General features: G+C 40.1%; 1 protein-coding gene across 3 annotated transcripts in view; it reads right to left on the bottom strand.

Annotated features, from left to right (window-relative positions):
• Nucleotides 1–21,882, bottom strand: part of TMEM117 (transmembrane protein 117) — a 231,348-nt gene that overhangs the window by 186,960 nt on the left and 22,506 nt on the right. For all 3 annotated transcript variants that reach the window (XM_063446943.1, XM_063446944.1, XM_063446942.1), the window contains exon 2: nucleotides 19,956–20,255. In XM_063446943.1, the coding sequence (XP_063303013.1) occupies nucleotides 19,956–20,241 (286 nt within the window). In that variant the 5' untranslated portion in view covers nucleotides 20,242–20,255. The remainder of the gene's footprint in view (nucleotides 1–19,955; nucleotides 20,256–21,882) is intronic.

Below are 21,882 nucleotides of genomic sequence, written 5' to 3'. Positions count from 1 at the left end.
GTATATATATATATAAATATATAAAACACCCTACATAGCACAATGACTTATGGGGCTTGCATAGATTTTTTTCCAGGGCTGCTTCGTATCCCCAGTCCGGCCCTGGTAACAAATTAACTATCTGCCTTCCTAATAGACAGTAAGCTTGTTTGAGCACGGCTATCTCTACCTCTAATATCCATTTTCTATAATGTAAAGCTCTGCAGAATATCAGCAATAATAATAAAAAGGTACACATCAATAAGTACATTTTGTCATTTTATTTGTTCAGAATTATTAAACAAATCAATATAAGTTTCTTCACAAAAAAAAACATTGACTTTTCTAGTTGGTACAGCACGTTTCAGTATCCCGTGATTTGTAACTGCAGCATGGGAAGCAGGAAGGAGTCCCTGCTTCCCCAACAACCAGCCTCCAGGAGCTCCAAGCAAGAGGTAAGAAGCAGGTCAGTGTGTATGTGTTTGACTGCCTGTGTGTGTGTGTGTGTGTGACTGTCTGTCTGTGTGTGTGTAACCATCTGCGTGTGTGTGTAACTGTCTGCGTGTGTGTGTGTGTGTGTGACTGCCTCCCTGTGTGTGTGACTGTGTGTGTGACTGCCTGCGTGTGTGACTGACTGCCTGCGTGTGTGACTGTCTGCCTGTGTGTGTGACTGTGTAGTAGGAGATATCAATATATCAGCCAATGTCCAGGCAAGAATATTCTGATTGCAACATAAAAATCAACAGACCTGGTTGTGACCAGCCAAACAGGCACATTTGTGCTCCCAGAAACCTTATCCCTAGCCCCAAGCAAGCACCAGAATCGGTGCAATTTGTTCAATTACCTGTCAGGACAAGGTAGTACCCAACACACAGAATTAAGTAAAGCAAAGTATAAACACAAAAACCCTATAACCGTATTACTGGGCCTCAGGATTGCCAGACCCAACGTAATAGAAAATAGTCAGAAACAAGCCAAGGTGAGGGATATAGAAAGAATAGAAAATCGAGAAGACAAGCTAAAAGGTCAAGGATGCCAGATACAGGGATAGTCAAGAATAAGATTTAAAAATGTAGTGTGAGTGCTCCTAATAACAAAAGGTGTCCAAAAGATAATGATAAAATAATGTATTTAATAGTATGATACAAATAGCAAAATAGTAATACAAAATAAGCTGTCTCTAAAAAAACACTGTTCTAAATGAGTAAGAACAAATCACAATTATAAATAACAGCATTCAAGGCACTAATGCAGTACAAACAACTAGAATTTGAATGCAACAATGTGGCGTGCCACAAATATGAAGTAAACATCAATTAAAAGGCACCACAAAAATAAGTTACAAATACACACAAATGAAAATGGCAACATCCAAGGTTCTAATACCGTGAAAACAACTAGAACTAGGATGTAGCAATATGGTGTGTCAATCTGGTGTGTAATACCTCCACCGACTCGATCAAAAATAAAACATCATAGGAATAATATGTCTATACACCCTAGAAAGGGAACACTGGTCAGAAAGAAAAAAAACTCAGGGGTATAATAGCTAAATGGTGGATAGCACAGCAGGGATTACCTGCCAAATAAGCTAGAATGGAAAATAAAGCAAATTAGTGACCATGTAACTCAAGCAGATAAGTTAGAATCAAGTGATAAAAAAGAAAGTATATCGATGGGGGGCCCCCTCCACAGATAGAATGCTGTAGCGTGTATGGTGAATGATGAATGGATGATCAGAGCTGTACTGTGCCCAGCGAGCTCAACCCCCGGTACCGGAGTCAAACGACAGAGTCGTCTAGTGGTGTTCCGAGAAGTAAGTAAGTAACGGTATCCTCTGATGTTTGCCGTAAAGGGGGGAGCACAACCGGACTGGGAACACGTGGAGTGCCGCGGCCGGTAACTTCAAAAAAGGCCGCGGCAACGAGAGTAGAGCAGCGTGTGGATGATGATGACGATAATTGCGTAAAAAGTCTACGCGTTCCGTCGCTTCAGTGAGACTTTATCAAGACTCACTTGATAAAGTCTCGCTGAAGAGACGAAACGGTGGCCTAGAAGACAGTTTTTTAGCTTCTCATATGTATGCTAAATTCTTGTGGTCAGTAATTATTATCAGTGGGACTTTGGAACCTTTCAAAAAGAGGTCTCCATTCTTTTAGAGCTAAGATAATAGCCCCTATCCCAGTTTCAGAGGCATCAACTTCTAATAAAAATGATCTACTGGTGTTGGTGTGTACTAGGATAGGGGCAGTAGCAAACAACTTTTTAAGATGTTCAAAAGCATCTTTGGCTTCTTGAGGTCAAACATGACTTTTAGCTCCTTTATAAGTATGGTTTGTATTAGGTCCTAAAATAATATTTGGCAAACCCAATGAACCTCTGAATTGCTTTTAATCCATTGGGTAAAGGCCATAGCAAAACAGCTAATATATGTGGATCCATCTTGAAGCCAGAAGCTGAAAAAATATATATTACAAGAACTGCACCTCTGTCTGACATTTTTCCAGTTTACAATAGAAACCAGTCATGATCAATATCTGTAGAATTTGTTTAACATGCACATGGTGAGTGATCAGATCAGGAGAGCATATGAGGATATCATCGAGATATACTAACACAAAAGAATAAATGTATTCTCTTGGAACATTGTGAATGAGATTCTAAAAACAGCAGTGGCATTACATAGTCCAAAAGGCATGAATAGACATTCATACTGGCCACTTCTAGTATTGAACACTGTTTTCCACTTGTGTCCCTCCTTTATTCTTACTAAAATATGAGCAACCCTATGGTCAAGTTAAACCGGTCAAACAATTCAGAAATAGGTGGGATCAGATAAGCATTCCTTACAGTGATCTTGATAAGTGCCCTATAATCAATACAGTGAGGGGGGGAAAGTATTTGATCCTCTGCTGATTTTGAACGTTTGCCCAATGACAAAGAAATGATCAGTCTATAATTTTAATGATAGGTGTATTTTAACAGTGAGACAGAATAACAAAAAGAATCCAGAAAAATGCATGTCAAAAAAGTTATCAATTGATTTGCATGGCAATGAGTGACCCCTTCGACATAGTACTTGATGGCAAAACCCTTGTTGGCAATAACAGAGGTCAGACGCTTCTTGTAGTTCGCCACCAGGTTTGCACACATCACAGGAGGGATTTTTTCCCACTACTCTTCGCAGATCCTCTCCAAGTCATTAAGGTTTGGAGGCTGACATTTGGCAACTCGAACCTTCGACTCCCTCCACAGATTTTCTATGGGATTAAGGTCTGAAGACTAGCTAGGCCACTCCAGGACATTAATGTGCTTCTTCTTGAGCCACTCCTTTGTTGCTTTGGCAGTGTGTTTTGGGTCATTGTCATGCTGGAATATCCTTCCACGACCCATTTTCAATGCCCTGGCTGAGTGAAGGAGGTTCGCACTCAAGTTTTAAAGGTACATGGCCCCGTCCATCGTCCCTTTGATGCGGTGCAGTTGTCCTGTCCCCTTAGCAGAAAAACATATCCCCAATACATAATGTTTCCACTTCCATGTTTGATGGTGGGGATGGTGTTCTTGGGGTCATAGGTAGCATTCCTCCTCCTCCAAACACAGTGAGTTGAGTTGATGCCAAAGAGCTTGATTTTGGTCTCATCTGACCACAACACTTTCACTTTTTTTTTTCTATTTTATGCTTTTATTTTTTAAATTAACCAACATCCAAAGCCACACATTAGAAATAAAACATATACAAAACATTTAAAAATGTTGCTATACTTGCAAAGTGAAAAAAATCTTAAACAGGTCTTCTCAATTTAAGCAAATTAGTTTGCATGTATTAATCTCCCATGTAATTTATATTTCCACATTACTGTAGGGTTTTTACCAAATCATAGACTGTAAATTAAAATCCAAGCAGCACATTCAAATAGCCAAGTTATGACTATAGTGAAGTTGAAGAATATTAAAAATTTGTGATTTTGTAATACTCAGATACATTCAACTTTCGGAATATTTTCTGTATTTGGTACCTGTTCCTTTGACTTGTTTCTTTACTTTAAAGTTCCTTCCGTTTTTCAGTCTAAATGTACCCACATAGTGTATAGACCTGTTTTTGCTGACAAAATACACTTTCTCTTTACATTTCATTGTGCTGTAGTTTCAAATCTGTTTTACAAATTGTGGAAAACTCTTAAAAACAAGTAGTAATATCCTAAAACACATGTTTCCATTATATTGGAGGCATTTAATAATAAGTAGTTAAATGTCACAAGCAGACTTCATGTGTTTAGGGCATTTATTTCACAGAAAGTCTGAGCTTTTTTATGAGAAACCCACAGAGGGAGTTTTCTATTGTATTTGCATAAAAATGTGTGTATTTTGCACATCATGGGAATGTAGCGATGCGGTTGTTATGTGAGATGTGGTTGCTAGAGCAGTGGTACCCAACCCAGTCCTCATGGACCACCAACCGTCCAGGTTTTGTCAGTATCTCCATTGGAATAAAACAAGGAAATACATAAATCCTGGACTGTTGATGGTCCATGAGGACTGGGTTGGAGACCACTGTGCTAGAGAACACTTAACTAATGCCACATATACTGTACAAAGTATAACAAGCAAAGGAGTCAGAACTAAGTCTAAATAGTGTATATCTCTGGTTTCAAACCCATCGTATGCATACCACAGGAATCCATGTGCCATGAACAAGGGATATGATGGGGGTGCCCTACCTCTCCATGGGATGCTAAGAAGATCAGAACACCTCCCTGCCTTATCGTGCACCCTCCACCATAATTAACATGGTCATCCAACAATCCAACCAGACTTATCGTAACCTTACTACATCTTGACCCTTAAAGGACCACTATAGTGCCAGGAAAACAAATTCATTTTCCTGGCACTATAGGGTCTTTAGGTTCCCCCCACCCTCAGGGTCCCACTCCCGCTGTGCTCATGGGGGTTGAAGGGGTTAACCTCTTACCTTTCTCCAGCGCCGGGGTCCCTCGGTGCTGGGGAATGCTCCTACTCCTCCGGATGTCAGCGCTGAATGCGCATGCACGGCAAGATCCACGCGTGCATTCAGACAGTCCATAGGAAAGCATTTCTCAATGCTTTTTCTTATGGACGTCCAGAGTCTTCTCACTGTGATTTTCAAAGTGAGAAGCGCAGAAGCGCCTCTAGCAGCTGTCAGTGAGACAGCCACTAGAGGCTGGATTAACCCTAATGTAAACATAGCAGTTTCTCTGAAACTGCAATGTTTACAGCTGCAGGGTTAACACTAGAGGGACCTGGCACCCAGACCACTTCACTGAGCTGAAGTGGTCTGGGTGCCTTTAGTGGTCCTTTAATAGCAGGGAGACTAAACCTCTCAGTAAATGTCCCTCCCCTGGTCATTGTGGTTGGTCATCAGTAGGGCAGGTCTCCATATTGTCAGGTTAGATCAAGACTTTTAACGTTATGAGAGTTTAGCCCCCTCCATTATCACAGGCTACATGTAGTGATTTAGTGATTAGCATTTATTAATTATTATTATTATTATTATTATTATTATTATTAATGCTCCAAATCCAGACTTGTACAGCATATGGAGCTGGTTTGAATTGATAAGAAATCGAGCTGGCTATACAGTAAAGCAACAAACAGTAGGTAATAGCACGGTGGGGAGGGGGGGGGCAGGGGGAGGGAGACTGCAGGGGTCTGCCTCTGACACATTATTGTATGGGTAGGCAATGTGTGCATTATTGTCTGCAATTACAATTATTTTTATTCTTAAAAAGCATTAAAGAGAGATTTGTTTGAGTTGCAAGGGTTAGCAGTTAAAATTTGAAATATATGAAATATTTAAGGGTATGTGATAACACATGATAATACAGAAAAGGATTTTCAGAAGTAGGACACGCAATAAAACACTATTCTCTTTGTCTGTACACTACAATACATTGTTCATTGTGTGCACACTGCTCCAATAGCTCTCACAAACCTTTACGGTCAACATTATTAAGCACTTTCATAGAATTATTTTTGCAAATGATTAATCTTGTTCCCCGATGCAGTGTTTCTCAACCTTCAACGGAGGAGTACCTTTGCAGGTCAAAAATATATTCCTAAGTAGCTCGATAAAGTCATTTCTACTAATTTAAATTCCAAATTAAACGTGTAGACACTGATATTTAGGTTAATCCGATATTGCAGGACAAGCCTGATTAAAAGTAGTAAAATAGATTTTAAAAAGAAATATGACAATTTGAATATTGTTTATGCAAGGAGGAGAGGATGAACTATTAATCTGAAATATAAAAGTCACAAAATGAAAATATAATGCACAGGTAATAGTTACACACACAGGACACTGATACACACAGATGACAGATTAATGTGAACCTCTAGAGTAAAGGTTCGGACAGGGGGCAAAGAGAATGACCATGTGCCTGTGAATGTACCATGTGCCTGGGAAGATATGACAAATGTGGTAGGCACATTGGTGTGCACAGTAGGCTCTTTGGTAAACAAAGCAGTTAAGAACAAGACTGCATAGTGTCCCTACATAGTGTCCCTGCATAGTGTCCCTAAAATGAACACATGAAAAGGAATGGGGGCGTGCATCTCTAAATTCCCTATGATATATGTCTAAGTCTATCCATCAAGTGTTCAATTTAGTAGGAGGTTAGAATACCTAAGAATTCTGTGCTTGCAGGTACCAGAGAGGCCCCTATTTTTAATGCCAGAAACACGAATAATTAAAAATGCTTCATTCTTTTGTCTCCGTAGCCAATATTGTTAATTATTACACGGTGTACATTTGTTTCATTGAATTGCACTGTATTTGCCAATCCTGTATGTTTGATCAGCTTTATCCTTGTTATTATTTCCCACACAAAAAGCATATCTTAAAAACAAATCAATTACACATTGAAGGCTCACATATTCCTAAACAGAAAAAAAAAAATTGCTCAAAAATCCATCAACAGAGACAATTCAGGTACAGATTTTCATATTTCAAAATATCAAGGCTCTGTTAGATGCATAAGATGCCCAAATATGGCCCAGAAGATTCCAAGACCCATCTAGACGTGTCCAATTATTATTTAACGTATTTTTACAAAGACGGGTGAGTAGGATTATACTGTAGCAGTTATATATAACTTGATTTTACAGTGGAAACAAAAACAGGTAGCAATTATTTTAGGCATAGGGTATGTTGATGAAGGTCAAACTATATGTAATAGATTATATTGTTAATACATAGTGTTGATTTTAAGAAAGGATATTGGTAACGGATAATAAACTCGCTGTCATCGATTATTACAACAGTGAGGTACAGGATGTTAAAATGTTAATACTGGTCTTAGTCCTGGATAAGGATTGTATATGTATGGCATTATATAAACATAGATGGTGCTATTCCTCCAGGATGAGATTATCATGGTACAATGATTAAAATGTGTCTGCAGAATTTATTTAAGTTGTATATCCCAGTATTCCTCAACTCCAGCCATCGATGACCACTAAAGTTAAAAGGAGAGGTCAGACATTTAAAGGGGTAATTGTCTTTTTGTTTTCCAATCCTCTGTTCAAGGCAAGGACAGACATTCGGGAATTCCCTAACCCTAACCCCTGATCCTACCCCTAATCACCACAACCGCTTACACATCAGAGGTCAGGGGTAGGGTTAGATTACGGTCATTATTCCCGTAATTTTCCCTTCCTCTCTTGTTTTGCCACTTTTCAGAAATCTGAAGCACTTTGGTACTTCCGAAATTCAGCAATTTAGGAATTCGGAGATTCGGATTGCCGGAATTCGGCCGAATTTACAATTTACGAAAAGAATTGCACATGTCTATTGTACACCCAACTCATAACATAATCTCTCAATTTACAAATTGAAGTATGCAATATCTTGAACCCCAAGATGATATTATTTACCTCTAATATTCCTACCAAGAACCAAAAATTTATATTTATAAATAATTATTATTTGACCCACTTAGTTCAGACATGAGTGTTTGGTTCTTCCAGACACATGTAAGAGTTTATTACAATAATGAGCAGGTGTGCAGGTCACTAACCAACTTGGCATATAGTCTTCCTTTTAATAGCTTTGTTTATAAAAAACACAATATCAGCAATTCATTAACTTTACTATAAATATTAATGCATCTCCAAAGTCACCTCTGCATTTCCCAGTCACCCTGTAAAACATTTTACTGTAACAGGGAATGATTGGTTTGGAGAGAGCTCATTGCAAAGCAGAAAATGCTATTGTATCTATTTTTTTGTTTCTGCATATATTTTAATATGTGCATATACTGTAATATATTTTTATACAATATAAAAAATAAATTGGTAATTTCCAACCTGTAGAGTCTTTTTACATTTACATTTAAATGGAAAATCAGAAAACACTACAAAGATTCTGAGCAACGTAAATTACTTCAAAAAAACACTCAGGACCCCACATTAGTGCTGATCTTTAGCTGAAATGCTTTATGTGTGATGAGAAGGGCTTGAGTCCTGCAGGAATGCATGGCAACTTCATTCCTACTGAGGAAAAAAAAGTCAGGGTAGGACCAGCTCAGATAGGACTCTGTACCCAATTGGCTAGTGGGGAGATCAAACATGACCATCTCCAGCAAACTTTAATGTTAAGGGGCTTGTGGTGGCCATAATGTAAGTTCCACACTACCAGGCAACTAGTTGGTTGTTACCCCCTGCAGCCACATGGTGGCTACATTGTATTTTAAAGTAATTCATGTTACGTTTAGAACAGATTCAATAGTCTTATCCAGTAGATCAGATATTTTTTTTTTTGTACGTTAATGGATTTCTGCTTATATAACTTCATACAAGAAAAACAAAAAAAACAAAAATACATTTTGGCATGAAAAACAATAGTAGGTAGGTTAGACTAGATATATTAATCAAATATATATATGCAGTATGTCAACTTGTTTTGAAAATTAATAGAAATTTTGCACTCACATTTTTCTGAGTAAATAGGCCTTGATTTAATAAGTTTTCTAGATGATTTATCTCCAAAAATTCCCATAGACTTTAATGGAGACTTCTATAGATAAATCATTTGTATTTTTTTTTTCTAACAACACTGAATCATTTAGAAAGCTTATTGAATTGAGTCCCTAGTGTTCTAAATAAAACTTGGAATGGCAAATAAATAATAGGTATGTTAAACTAGATATATCAATAAAATATAAATATGAGTTATTCATTTGTTTGTAGAATATTCATAGGAGAAAAAAAATAGAGATATGCAGTATCTCCATTTGTTTTGAATAAAACATTTTTTCTGAGTAATTAGGCTTTGATTTAATAAGCGATTTATATGATTTATCTACAATAATTCCCACAGACTTTAATGGAGACTTCTATAGGTAAATATAGGAGAGACCACTAAGGGAAAGATGGGGGGGGGGGGAGGGGAAGAGGGGGAGAGAGGGGGAGAAAGGGGAAGAGAGGGGAGAGCACTAAGGGACATGGGGGAGGAAGAGCACTAAGGGACAGGGGGGGCAGGGGAGAGCACTAAGGGGCAGGTGGGGAGGAGAGATCACTAAGGGATGGGAGAGGACAAAGGGATAGGAGGGGGATGAGAGAGCACTAAGGGACAGGACGGAAGTGGAGAACACTAAGGGACAGGAGGGAAGTGGAGAACACTAAGGGACAGGAGAAGAGACCTCCAAGAGACAGGGGGAGAAGAGGAGATGAGACCACTAAGGGACGGGGGGAGTGAAAGAGATCATTAAGGGTCTCACACACAGACATACTGAAACATACAATGCATCTTACACTCACACAGAAACACACCATGCTTCCATTATACACACACACAATGCATCTCTTACACATACACAATGCGCACCTCACAAACACAATGCAGCCCTTTCACACATACACAGAAGCACACAGTGCATCCCTTACATACAAAATCACAATGCATCACTTACGCGCACACACAAACACACACTGCTTCTCATACACACACAGAAACACAATGCATCTCTTACACACACTCAATGCACTCCTTACAGACAGACACACTGCATTACATTACATACATACACAGAAACACACACCTTGCATCCCTTACACATACAAAACACAGATTCGCACAATGCATCCCTTACACACACACCCAGAAACACATAATGCATTCCTTACACACAAACACACACTGCATCCTCTATACACACACACACACACACACACTACATCCCTTACACAAACTGGTATCCCTATACACTACATTCCATAAGAACACACATACATTACATCCTCTACAATAACACATCCCCTACACACACACATACACTCCACTCCCTGTGAGCGAACTCATGGGTGGGCCATGAAGGCATAAGGCTTATGGGCAGGCCTTGTAGGCATACTCACGGTCAGGCCATGTAAGGGCCCCCCAAAAAAATGGAGCTGGTTCCTGTTCATTGATATTTGTGAGCACTGCCTCCAGAGAGCCTGTTTTAACACCAGACCAGTGGGGCCAGACTGCAGTCTGAACCCACCATCATCCTCTTCTGGTGGTATGTAGGCAATCCAGTATATTATTAGTGGCTCTAATCCCTAATTTAACTCACATTAAAGGGCCACTATAGTCACCAGAGCCATCTACAGCTTGGTGTAGAGGTTCTGGTGCCTATAGCCTGTTCCTACGTGCTTTTTAATGTAAACACACTGCCTTTTCATAGAAAAGACACTGTGTGCAGAACTGGCATTGGCCCATAGGGCAGATTATATGGGTGGGGCATTGTGATGTCACATGGTGAGCAGAGCATATGGAGGGTAACATTTTTGTTTGCCTCTGGTGGCAAAAATCCTTGCACCAGCCCTAACTAAACCTGGGTGGTACAATCACCACAACTTGATTTACATCTAATAGATCATCCAGCATACAGGAAATTATAGTATAAGAATTAAAACATAGTACAACTACTGTAAAATCGATTCAATATGATAATTGAGATTTCCGTGATAAATAATATTTGACTTGGAAAATAAATATTGGTAAATATTGATTTTTTTTTTTTAACAGAAAAAAGGATATTATGAAAAATGCTAGGAGTCCAAAAACACACATTTATTTATAGCACAAGGATTTTTTTTTTTTTTTTTGCAATCATGACCAAATGACATCAAATCTGTTCAATTAGCAATTTTGTGTAATCATTTTCCAGTTGAAATAGCTTAATTATTAACTTGCAAGCTTCGATTATGTTCTATTACCCTCTGCTGGTCATGTCACCTAAAGAAAAATCATCAACTAAGCAGAGCTAAATTCAAGATGCAGCAATTGCCCAGAGCACCCACCTTGCAAAAACTTCTCATTGAGCTACATTGGGAAGTCTGTGATTGGACAGCCACAGAAAGTCTGGGCTGTGAAAGAAGGGGAGGGCTTACAAAGGCAGCATGTAAGTTAACTAGAACTATTGCAAGCTGTTTTTAGATATACCTCCAATGAAAAATAATGCGTAAATATTTGGGGAGGAGGTGGTGATTTTTATTAATTTTTTAACATTTATTTAATTTTGTATTTGGGCAGTCGAGTGTTTCTTTTAACAAGAATCAATTTGTATACTGCACCATAGCCAAGTTCGTAATGTTCACATTGGTTTGAGATCAACAATTCTTAAACTGCATCTGATGTAGAATTATTAAAAATCTTTATTGAACTTGTATTGAATTATTGTACTAACTCCATTTTAACTGCATACTGTGAATCCTCCATTTTGTCCTCCTAACCTGACTTCTTCAATCCTCCATTTTGTCCTCATAACCTAACTTGTTCATTTTAAAACTACATTACATGACAGAATTTCCCAGCACATCTAATACAATAGACAAAGACTGTATTCTCTATAAAGACATGATTAACTCAGGAACTGCTGACTTTACTGACTTTCCCCTAACTTGCAACATAGTATAATTTGAAGGCCACGAGAACACAGTAGTAATGAAATGTTCTATTCATAAGAGACCTTGCACCTGGACATGAGGCCCGATATCACTGACTGTGTAAAATGACGCTCAAGCCCCCCTTTCCACCGAGTAAACCTCATGCTGGGAAAGATGGCGCCTGAGCCTTCTGTCCACACCCTTGTCCAGAACAATACCACCTCCCGGTGGGAGGACACCTAGCTGGTCACTCAAATCCCTGAGCCAATTAATAATATTGATGGGTGGACACTGATATAGTCACATAACGTTTAATCCAATTAATGATGTTTATTTGTTATTATCTGATATTCAATGATGATGTCATTTTGCTTTTAAAAAGATCTACACAACTGTTTTCCAACCAGATTGTATTAAATTTTCTGAAGTGCTTTTAACCTGAACTCCATGTGTCAGTGTGAGCTTACTTCTGCGTATACGCAATTTAATCATCTCAGATTTGGACAGGAACAGATAGACATTTAAACATATTTGTTTATTTCTAAATTAATCCACATCAATTTGGCGCATCCAACGTGGGGCATCGGGCTATGTCTGGCCGGTGAGCCGTCCTAAGGAAGATGCTGTTGGACGGGGGAATCCTGGGGGTAGGAAGGGAGACTGATCACCTCCAAGTACACGGTAGAGACTTCTGCAGAGCCACCGGTATGTTCCGGCCCCTTTGATTGACCCGTCCACGTGTCTGTGACTGCTTCCCGGGAGGACATCAAAGACAGGTAATATCTTGCCCGGTGTCTCGTTACTCACTTGTTTACCTGCAATTTTAGTCTATCTGTTGCCTGGGTGTGTTTGAATTGTGTTTGAATTGTTTGCCTGTTTCCCCATTTTGAGATAAAGGGGGGGTGGACCTGCAGGGGATTTGCCTGGGGTTCTGTCTTGCTTGTTTTCCCCTTTTTGGGATAAAGGGGGGTGGACCTGAGGGGATTTGCCTGGGTCTTCAGTGTGTCTGTCTATCTGTTTGTATTTTACCCCTTTTGGGATAAAGGGGGGTGGACCTGTGGATTCGTTCCTGGGGGTCTTCTGTTGCCTGTTTTACCTCTTTTAGGAACCACGGTGCTGTGGTTGTAGGGAAAAAGGGGGGTTGACCTGTGGATGCGTTCCTGGGGGTCTTCTTTGCCTGTTTACCTCTTTTAGGAGCCTCGTGGCTGTGGCTGTAAGGAAAAAGGGGATTGTTGGAACTGTGGATTTTGTGTAGACTCATAATTTCCTGTGATCCTTCTTGTGACACTTTGAGAGCCCAGCTAGCCTCATTGTGCACGTGGTAACCCACAGTTTCGAGTACTGGGGCTAGTGGAATTCCAAGTTTGGTAACCATTGCCCCGAGTGCTGAGGCTGGGGGGTATTCCAGTTTTGGTAAACCTCAGCTTCGGCTGGGGGGATTCCAGTTTTCTTTTGGTAACCACAACCCTGAGCGCTGGGGCTGGTGGAATTCCAGTTTTCTGTTTATTTGTGGTAGGGGACTTAGTCTTGTGGCAGGGGACTCTGTTTCCTGGGGGGATTCAAGTAGGCATTGCTTGTTTTCCGCATCACGTGGTAGTGAGACTTATAAGTGGGTTTTATAGGGGCACTACGGGAGTGAGGATAGAGGTGGCCACATTCTTGTGGACTGCTGTGCAGAGGGAGGCTGACGGAACTCGGACCGGTGTCAGTTGTTTTCCGTGGCCGCTGGTAGTGAGACTTATGAAAGTCATTCTCCGAGCGGGGACACTACGAGGTTGAGGGAGGTGACTTTGGAGTAAGCACACGAGTAAAGGAAAGGGATTACTGTTGATTTCATTTGAACTGTGATGCATGCACTGTATTTCAACTGTATTGTTGTCTTGTCTGTTTAATTAGGAGTCTCATGAACTCCTGTGTCTGTCCCTAAGGATTTTTCCTTACTCTTTACCTTTTCTATACTTCCTATATTATTATTCTATCCTCTCCTATTTCTATTGTGAGAGAAGTGATTGGTCACACACTTCTCACCTCCAATTAGTGACTAGTCTACGTTTTGGGAAGACGCACTGGGGGGGGACCCACCCCTCTCGAGTGTCAGTCCACCATTGTAGACACTGTTTAAAACCTTTTCCCCCTATATCTGGGACGCCTGTATAGGAGGGGAATGGAACAGGGTTAGAAAAGCCCAATAAGGGCTGGCTAGCGCGTGTGATCTAGTTGAAGATAGAGATTGCTAAAGTGTGTAAAATTGCTGTGCCTTCATGTGGTAGATTACTGACAGAGAAGAAAGCAAGCTTACTGGTACAGAGTAACAATGCTATTCAGCAGGAAGGTAGGGTTGAGGAAGAACTAGATCACAAAGGGTTAAGAATGTATGTATATTATAATAATTGTTTTTGTATTTTGTGTTAGCCATTACCCTGGTAGAGGGTGGGGGTTTTGTATTGAGTTTCACTGAAGAGTATTAAATGTTGTGTTTTTGTGTCTCTTTGCTTGCAATAATTGTAACGTAACTGTCCTTCCAGCGCTGACATGGTTAAAAAAACTTCATGCTGGCTCTCTCTCCTCACCCCTCCCTCCTTGCCTTCTGTGAGAGGCTAGGGGGGAGAGGGAGGGGTGACATTCCTGGTTTTTCAGTTCTGCGTTCAGTAAAATTATTCAGAGGCTGCTGTTAAGACTTAACAATGGAATTTTTTGCTAGAAAATATTCTAATTGTGTAGTTTGTTATTTTAATTGAAGTTGATAGGATCGTGTTGGAGTACAGCTCAGTGTTTATTACGAAGGTTAGGAAAGTGAATCTGATGCAGGGATAGAGAATTATTTGGACGAGTTAAAAATGTAAAGGCAAGTGTGATTTGTTGCAATACTATGCAATGTGGATAGAGGGAATATGCAAAGTTGTTACGTTAGATTATAAAAAAAAAAAAAAAAAAAAATTGGTAACATGATGGAAGAGGGGTTATCTTAAAGAATATTTACTAAAAGAAAGTTCTAATAAACCAAGATTTCTTGAACAAATGGTAATACAATTAGGGATTGGTTTCAAAATGTTTTTACTGGATAATGTTTGCCTCCAGATTAAAAGACTGACTAACATAATTTTTGTTGTAAGCCCAGATATTTTATTATTGCATATGCATAGGAATTGAGACTTTGGGCATTATAGTATATTAATTCTAGATCTGTTACTAGCAGCAAGTGCTTAGCCTTATGCCTATCCCACGCATGCTTAAACACTTCTACTGAGTTAACCTCTACCACTACAGTTGGAAGGCTATTCCATGTATCCACTACCCTCTCAGTAATGTAATGCTTCCTGATATCATTTTTAAACCTTTGTCCCTCTATTTTTGAGACTATGCCCTCTTGTTATGGTAGTTTTCCTTCTTTTAAATATAGTCTCAACTTTTACTGTGTTGTTTCCCTTTATGTATTTAAAATGCTTTTATCATCTTTTCACCAAGCTATACCTGTCAAGATCCTTTCACCTTTCCTGGTGAATTTTACCCTGCAATCCATGAACCAGTTTAATAGCCCTTCTTTGAACTCTCTCTAAGGTATCCATATCCTTCTGAAGATATGGTCTCCAGTACTGTATCCAGTACTCTGCACTTCCCTCTTCCTACTGCTAATACCTCTCCCTATGCAACCAAGCATTCTGCTAGCATTCCCTGCTGCTCTATTACATTGTACATTGTCATTAACAGCCAGAAACTGGAGAACAAGAAATGTGAATTAATGTATAGCCATTTATAAGCTTAACAAAATCTCCATTATCTTTTCCATTTATTTTGCAGAAGGCAATGTTATTTGTCTATTTTGTATGTTTTAAAAATACATTATCAGTGAAGAGTAGAATAAATTTTATCCCATTTACGAGACATAAAATTGTGATAACGTATATTTGTGATATAGGTGGGAATTACATTTTGAGATGTTAGATATAAATTATTAAATTAAGAACGAGAGTTAGGGATAGCGTCTGTCTCCGCGGGCACAAGGCCCCGTGTGGAGAAGTGGTGGGCAAGCCATCATGGGCCACCCATGGGAGTGAAACGTTCGAGGCTTGTGGAGACAAGATGAGCATGTTAGCCTTTTATTATTTTTCTCTAGGGAAAGCTTAGGGCCAGTTAATAGTTGTTGTACATGGGCTATTTGCAGCCTCCATTGCATTTCTACCTAGTCTTGATTTCTGATGTATCCTCCATTGCTACATCACCTGTCTGCTCCCTTACCTGCCCACCCCCGCTTATTCCTCCCACCGATCCCTCCCCTTCATCTACAGTCCCCCACTTTCCCCTACTGCCCCTCCCTCTACTCCACCTTCTCCTCCTCCTACTCCTTCTTCCTGCTCTTACTCCTCCCTCCTCTTCCTACTCCTCCCTCTACTCCACTTTCTCCTCCTACTCCTTCCTCTACTCCACCTTCTCCTCCTCCTACTCCTTCTTCCTGCTCTTACTCCTCCCTCCTCTTCCTACTCCTCCCTCTACTCCACTTTCTCCTCCTACTCCTTCCTCTACTCCACCTTCTCCTCCTCCTACTCCTTCTTCCTGCTCTTACTCCTCCCTCCTCTTCCTACTCCTCCCTCTACTCCGCTTTCTCCTCCTACTCCTTCCTCTACTCCACCTTCTCCTCCTCCTACTCCTTCTTCCTGCTCTTACTCCTCCCTCCTCTTCCTACTCCTCCCTCTACTCCACTTTCTCCTCCTACTCCTTCCTCTACTCCACCTTCTCCTCCTCCTACTCCTTCTTCCTGCTCTTACTCCTCCCTCTACTCCACTTTCTCCTTCTACTCCACCTTCTCCTCTCTCCCCCTACTTCTCCTCTATTCCTCCTTCTCCTCCTCCTACTCCGCCTTCTCCTCCTCCTACTCCACCTTCTTCCCTCTCACTCTATCCACTACTCATTCTTCCATCTCCCCACCACCATATCTATATCCTTTATATGCTTCCTCCCTTCTTATTTCTTACCAATTTCCTCCACTCATAGACAACTCTGCCTCTACCTGACAACATTATATTTTGAAGAAAAGTTGCTCTGGCCACTCTTCCGCCACTTCCCAGGGGGGAATACCACACTGAAAGAACTGTTTTTGGCACTCTCAAGGAAATAGTGCGGCCCTGACCCAGATTCCCATGGAAGTAAGGGAGGTGGCTGTCCCTCATGTTTTTTTCTTCACTAAGTCCCCAGAAATCTCATGAAAGGAACTTGACTCATTAGAACAAAACATGAACATTCAATTTACAAATCTCTACAGAGGGGGGTCAGCAAGAGAACTGTGGATAGAAAAGCAAAGTAGCTTTACCAGATCCTGACTCCACTCTGTTTGCGGATAAAGAGGGAAGGTACCATACTGGATTTGCTGTTGCTACAGAATATCAGGTACGTCAAGCATCTTCACTTTCCTCACTCACATCTGCTCAAGACGCTGAATTGACAGCCTTCTCAGTGGCATACAAAATGCCTGAAGGAAGACATGCCAATACCTACACTGACTCAAGACATGCCCTGGGTGCAGCACATTATTTTGGATCAATCTGGAAGATAAGAAGCACCACTCAGCTGACTAAAAGCTGCCAACCAAGCCACAAGTGCACCAAGGGAAGTGGACAGAATGGTGTCCGCTAAAGAAACTTCTATACTCACCATGTAGATCCTACCTACAGATCTCAAGCTTCTAAAAGAATGACAAAGCAGCTGCTGACCCTGAAGAAATACAAAGCTGGAAAAACAGAAAGGGGCAACCCTTGAAGACGGGCTGTACTCCAACGCTCTTAAGCTCTGTTTACCCAAAAACATGTACTGGGCAGTGAGCCCATGGAACTTTATACCTATCCAAGACCCTCATGAACTCTTTGATCTCTAAAATACCCCTAAGCACCTAGCTAACTCTCAATATCCCTTTCAAGAATCCAGATGACAAAGAGCTACTGGGTCAAATATGCACTAGTTATCATAGACATTTTGTCAGGATGGCCAGAAGCCTAGCCGGTCATCAATGTGACAACCAAGACCATATACCCAATAGTGCATTGTGAAAGTTGCAGAGATCACTCAGTGGATTCATTGTTCCAGATTCAAGACTCTCTCTGCAACATGAGAAGTGACATTTGTTGATTTTGACACACTTTTGACTCTAAAGAAAAAAAATGACTTGTTAAATAAAAAGATACCAGCAAGTAGGTGTTTGATGGCCATAATAATGCCTGACCACCTGCCATCGATGGAAAGCCGAGGACCCCAAAAGGAGACCTCGTGAAGCTGAAGGGATCCAAATGCCAAGCTTCCTCAGGATTATTTGCCCATCCTGAGTTTGTGGTGATATTAATATTGACTAAATGATCCGAGTCCACCTACGCTGATGTAGCGTGGGACAGGTTTAATACTACACCCTAGCCAAGGTTATTATGTCAATACACATAATACATGACAAGGTACTCTTGACACACCACATTCATGCTTCAGAACATAAAAAGGAGCACCCCTCTAAAGGGAAAGTTTGATTGATATATATATATATATATATTGATGCCATAGGTGTGCCAAGGGGGGTACCAGATGATTTTGCAGTAAAAGGAAAGTTTGAGTCCATTTTCCCAACCGTCACTGCTAATAATAATAATAATATTTTGATTTGCATTTATTATACCTATTGCAACCAACAACGTTTACCTGTCACCATGACTACTTGTGCCTATATTCCAGATAACACAAGTCCATATGGTAATGTAAGCTTGTCTATTTATGATGTCCCTCTGAAGAACTAAGAAGACTTTAAGAACCGTTACTTCATAGGGTTTCTGTGCCTTGGGTTAACACGTCTTCCTGATACTAACTTAATAAAGTTTTTATCTCTTAGAATATTAACATTTCATAGGGGGGACTGATGTAGAATTATTAAAAATCTTTATTGAACTTGTATTGAATTATTGTACTAACTCCATTTTAACTGCATACTGTGAATCCTCCATTTTGTCCTCCTAACCTGACTTCTTCAATCCTCCATTTTGTCCTCATAACCTAACTTGTTCATTTTAAAACTACATTACATGACAGAATTTCCCAGCACATCTAATACAATAGACAAAGACTGTATTCTCTATAAAGACATGATTAACTCAGGAACTGCTGACTTTACTGACTTTCCCCTAACTTGCAACATAGTATAATTTGAAGGCCACGAGAACACAGTAGTAATGAAATGTTCTATTCATAAGAGACCTTGCACCTGGACATGAGGCCCGATATCACTGACTGTGTAAAATGACGCTCAAGCCCCCCTTTCCACCGAGTAAACCTCATGCTGGGAAAGATGGCGCCTGAGCCTTCTGTCCACACCCTTGTCCAGAACAATACCACCTCCCGGTGGGAGGACACCTAGCTGGTCACTCAAATCCCTGAGCCAATTAATAATATTGATGGGTGGACACTGATATAGTCACATAACGTTTAATCCAATTAATGATGTTTATTTGTTATTATCTGATATTCAATGATGATGTCATTTTGCTTTTAAAAAGATCTACACAACTGTTTTCCAACCAGATTGTATTAAATTTTCTGAAGTGCTTTTAACCTGAACTCCATGTGTCAGTGTGAGCTTACTTCTGCGTATACGCAATTTAATCATCTCAGATTTGGACAGGAACAGATAGACATTTAAACATATTTGTTTATTTCTAAATTAATCCACATCACATCTATAGAGATACCTTTACATACCACAGACAATGTTACATGTATTCAAAAGGAGGCTGGAGATTGTATGGATATACTGCTGTAATGTGCCAAGAGGCAAATGGAAGGGCCACCTTTTAGCTCACTTAAAAAATACATAAAGTGCAAACGCAAAATGAATATTTAAGAAATTCTACTTGTGCCAATTTTTGGATTCCATTGAGGGGGTTGACTAGTCCAATATATCACCCCCAATTAAAATTTTAACCATTTATACCTAACGCTCATGGAATATTCACAGCAACAGAAAGAATTCAACATAGTCAGCAGGACAGAAGTTGTTTGTTAACTAGCTTTTTGATACAAAGTCACAGCCTAAGAAAGAAGCAACTTACCGAATAAACGTTGGTGAAAAATTAATTTTCCGGCAAACAGTCCCGTAACAATGGCTACCAGCCAGAGGAACACTTTGAATCCACTCCATGTTCCTCCGGGATATTTATTAGTTACAAATGAAAAGCAGTTTCCAACAACAATCATGTTGGCTTCTGTTTGGCTGTGAGAGACCGGATCTTCAGCAAATATTAGGAAATTAAAAAACATCACCAAATAAGCAATGACCACGCGAGACCACGGATGCTGGAAATAATAGCGAAAGTCTTTATCCATTCTCAAAGGCATCTACAGGTAGCTTTCTGTCAAAGAAAAAAAAAAAAAAAAAAAACAAGTTTAGTAGAAAACTAAGAAAAACGAAAACACATAACAAAAATCACTGAGATCGAAAGTTAGAGAACATAGAGAGAAGCAGCAACGGGAGCTATTTATTTTGATTTCACGGCTACAACCAGAAATAGATCCTAATCTCTAATGGGAAGGAATTAACGACACAGACATTTAATATGTCCAGGCACTTCTAGAGACCAAGACTATATAAGAACTAGGATCAAAACACATTTCCCAAGAAGTAGCCAACATATAAAATAAATATCAAGAAATCATTTTTGAGTCACATATAAAATACTATTTCACTAAGCAAGCAAAGAAAACTACTATGTGGTTATATCCTAAATGCAAGAACCATTACACGTGATTGTACTTTAATTCTGCATACAAGTGCTCCAAGACGGAAGACTATGTTTATAAACAGAAATACCTGCAGTAGCAAGAAATATCAAAGGATTACTAAAAGGGAATTATTCCTACTTGCCCAGGTCTTGGTAAACATCCAGAGGAATGAAATGTATCAAACAACGAATATAAAAATTCTCTCTTCCGAAGTTCCAAGCCTGAGCTGCCATTCAGATGCAGGGCAAATGTTTAATGGAGCAAACTCTTTGAATGCAATCATATATATATACATATATGTTTTAAGGCCGTAAGGCCTGTATTTGTGGGAGGAGTTAAGCGTTCCATATAAACGCTACTCCCCCCCTTCCTACCTGCCGTACGCACGCTGTTCACCTCGCTTTCGTGACAGCCGAACTTCCGGGTTCACTGGTCCTCCTCGATGACCCCGCACTTCCGGTTTCCGGCCACACGTCCTGCCGGTTCAGAGCTCCCCCCTCCGTTCGGGGAAACTCTGCCGAAACGCTTCCAGCTGAAGTCCGGGTACCGGCGGGTATAGCCACCTTCGGGCTATTCCCGCCGTTCGCATTTTAAAAAATTACCATTGTGCAAACCCTGACTTAAAACTCTGCTGTACTGTACTACACTTACATCTATACCTTATGTAGGCTGTTAGAGGAATGTATAAATGTGAAATACCATTACATCACTGTTCTTCAATGAATATTTCTGTTGCAAGTTCCTTCTACTGATGCAGCTCCATCTATACACTCAGTGCAGCATCAATACACTATATAAACAGACTGTTTACAAACTCATCAGGATTTTAGGAGAGTGTGGGCACAGGATGCTCGCAGAGCACCTTTCATGCAAATTCAATATGGGGGTTACTGCCTAAACAGTGGCTTGATCAGACGTAAAAAATTCAGGCTAAAATAGTCAATCTCTGACTACAGATGAGATACTAAGCTACGTATTTAACTTAAATAATACAGTTAACTGCTGTATTTCACTTGTTTCTCTATCTACCATTATGGCGGTTCTAGTGAACAAGCTGTTTACCTATTGCAGCATTTGGTTGGGACAACAGTCTTGTCAACTTAATCTATGCTAAAAGGTTAGGTTGTATTTTATGAATTTCGTTGCTACTTGGTAGTCACATAAATCTTACCAGGGACCACCCACGCTCCCCTCTCGCCAGCACCTAGGCGGTCACTTTCAATCACCCGTCTGGGGGGTCGGGGTCCTACACCCCCC

The sequence above is a fragment of the Pelobates fuscus genome, chromosome 3 (assembly GCF_036172605.1).
Source record: "Pelobates fuscus isolate aPelFus1 chromosome 3, aPelFus1.pri, whole genome shotgun sequence".
In the NCBI taxonomy this organism is placed as follows: domain Eukaryota; kingdom Metazoa; phylum Chordata; class Amphibia; order Anura; family Pelobatidae; genus Pelobates; species Pelobates fuscus.
The sequence above is the reverse complement of the archived record's forward strand: the minus strand, read 5'-3'. Positions and strand labels throughout refer to the sequence as shown.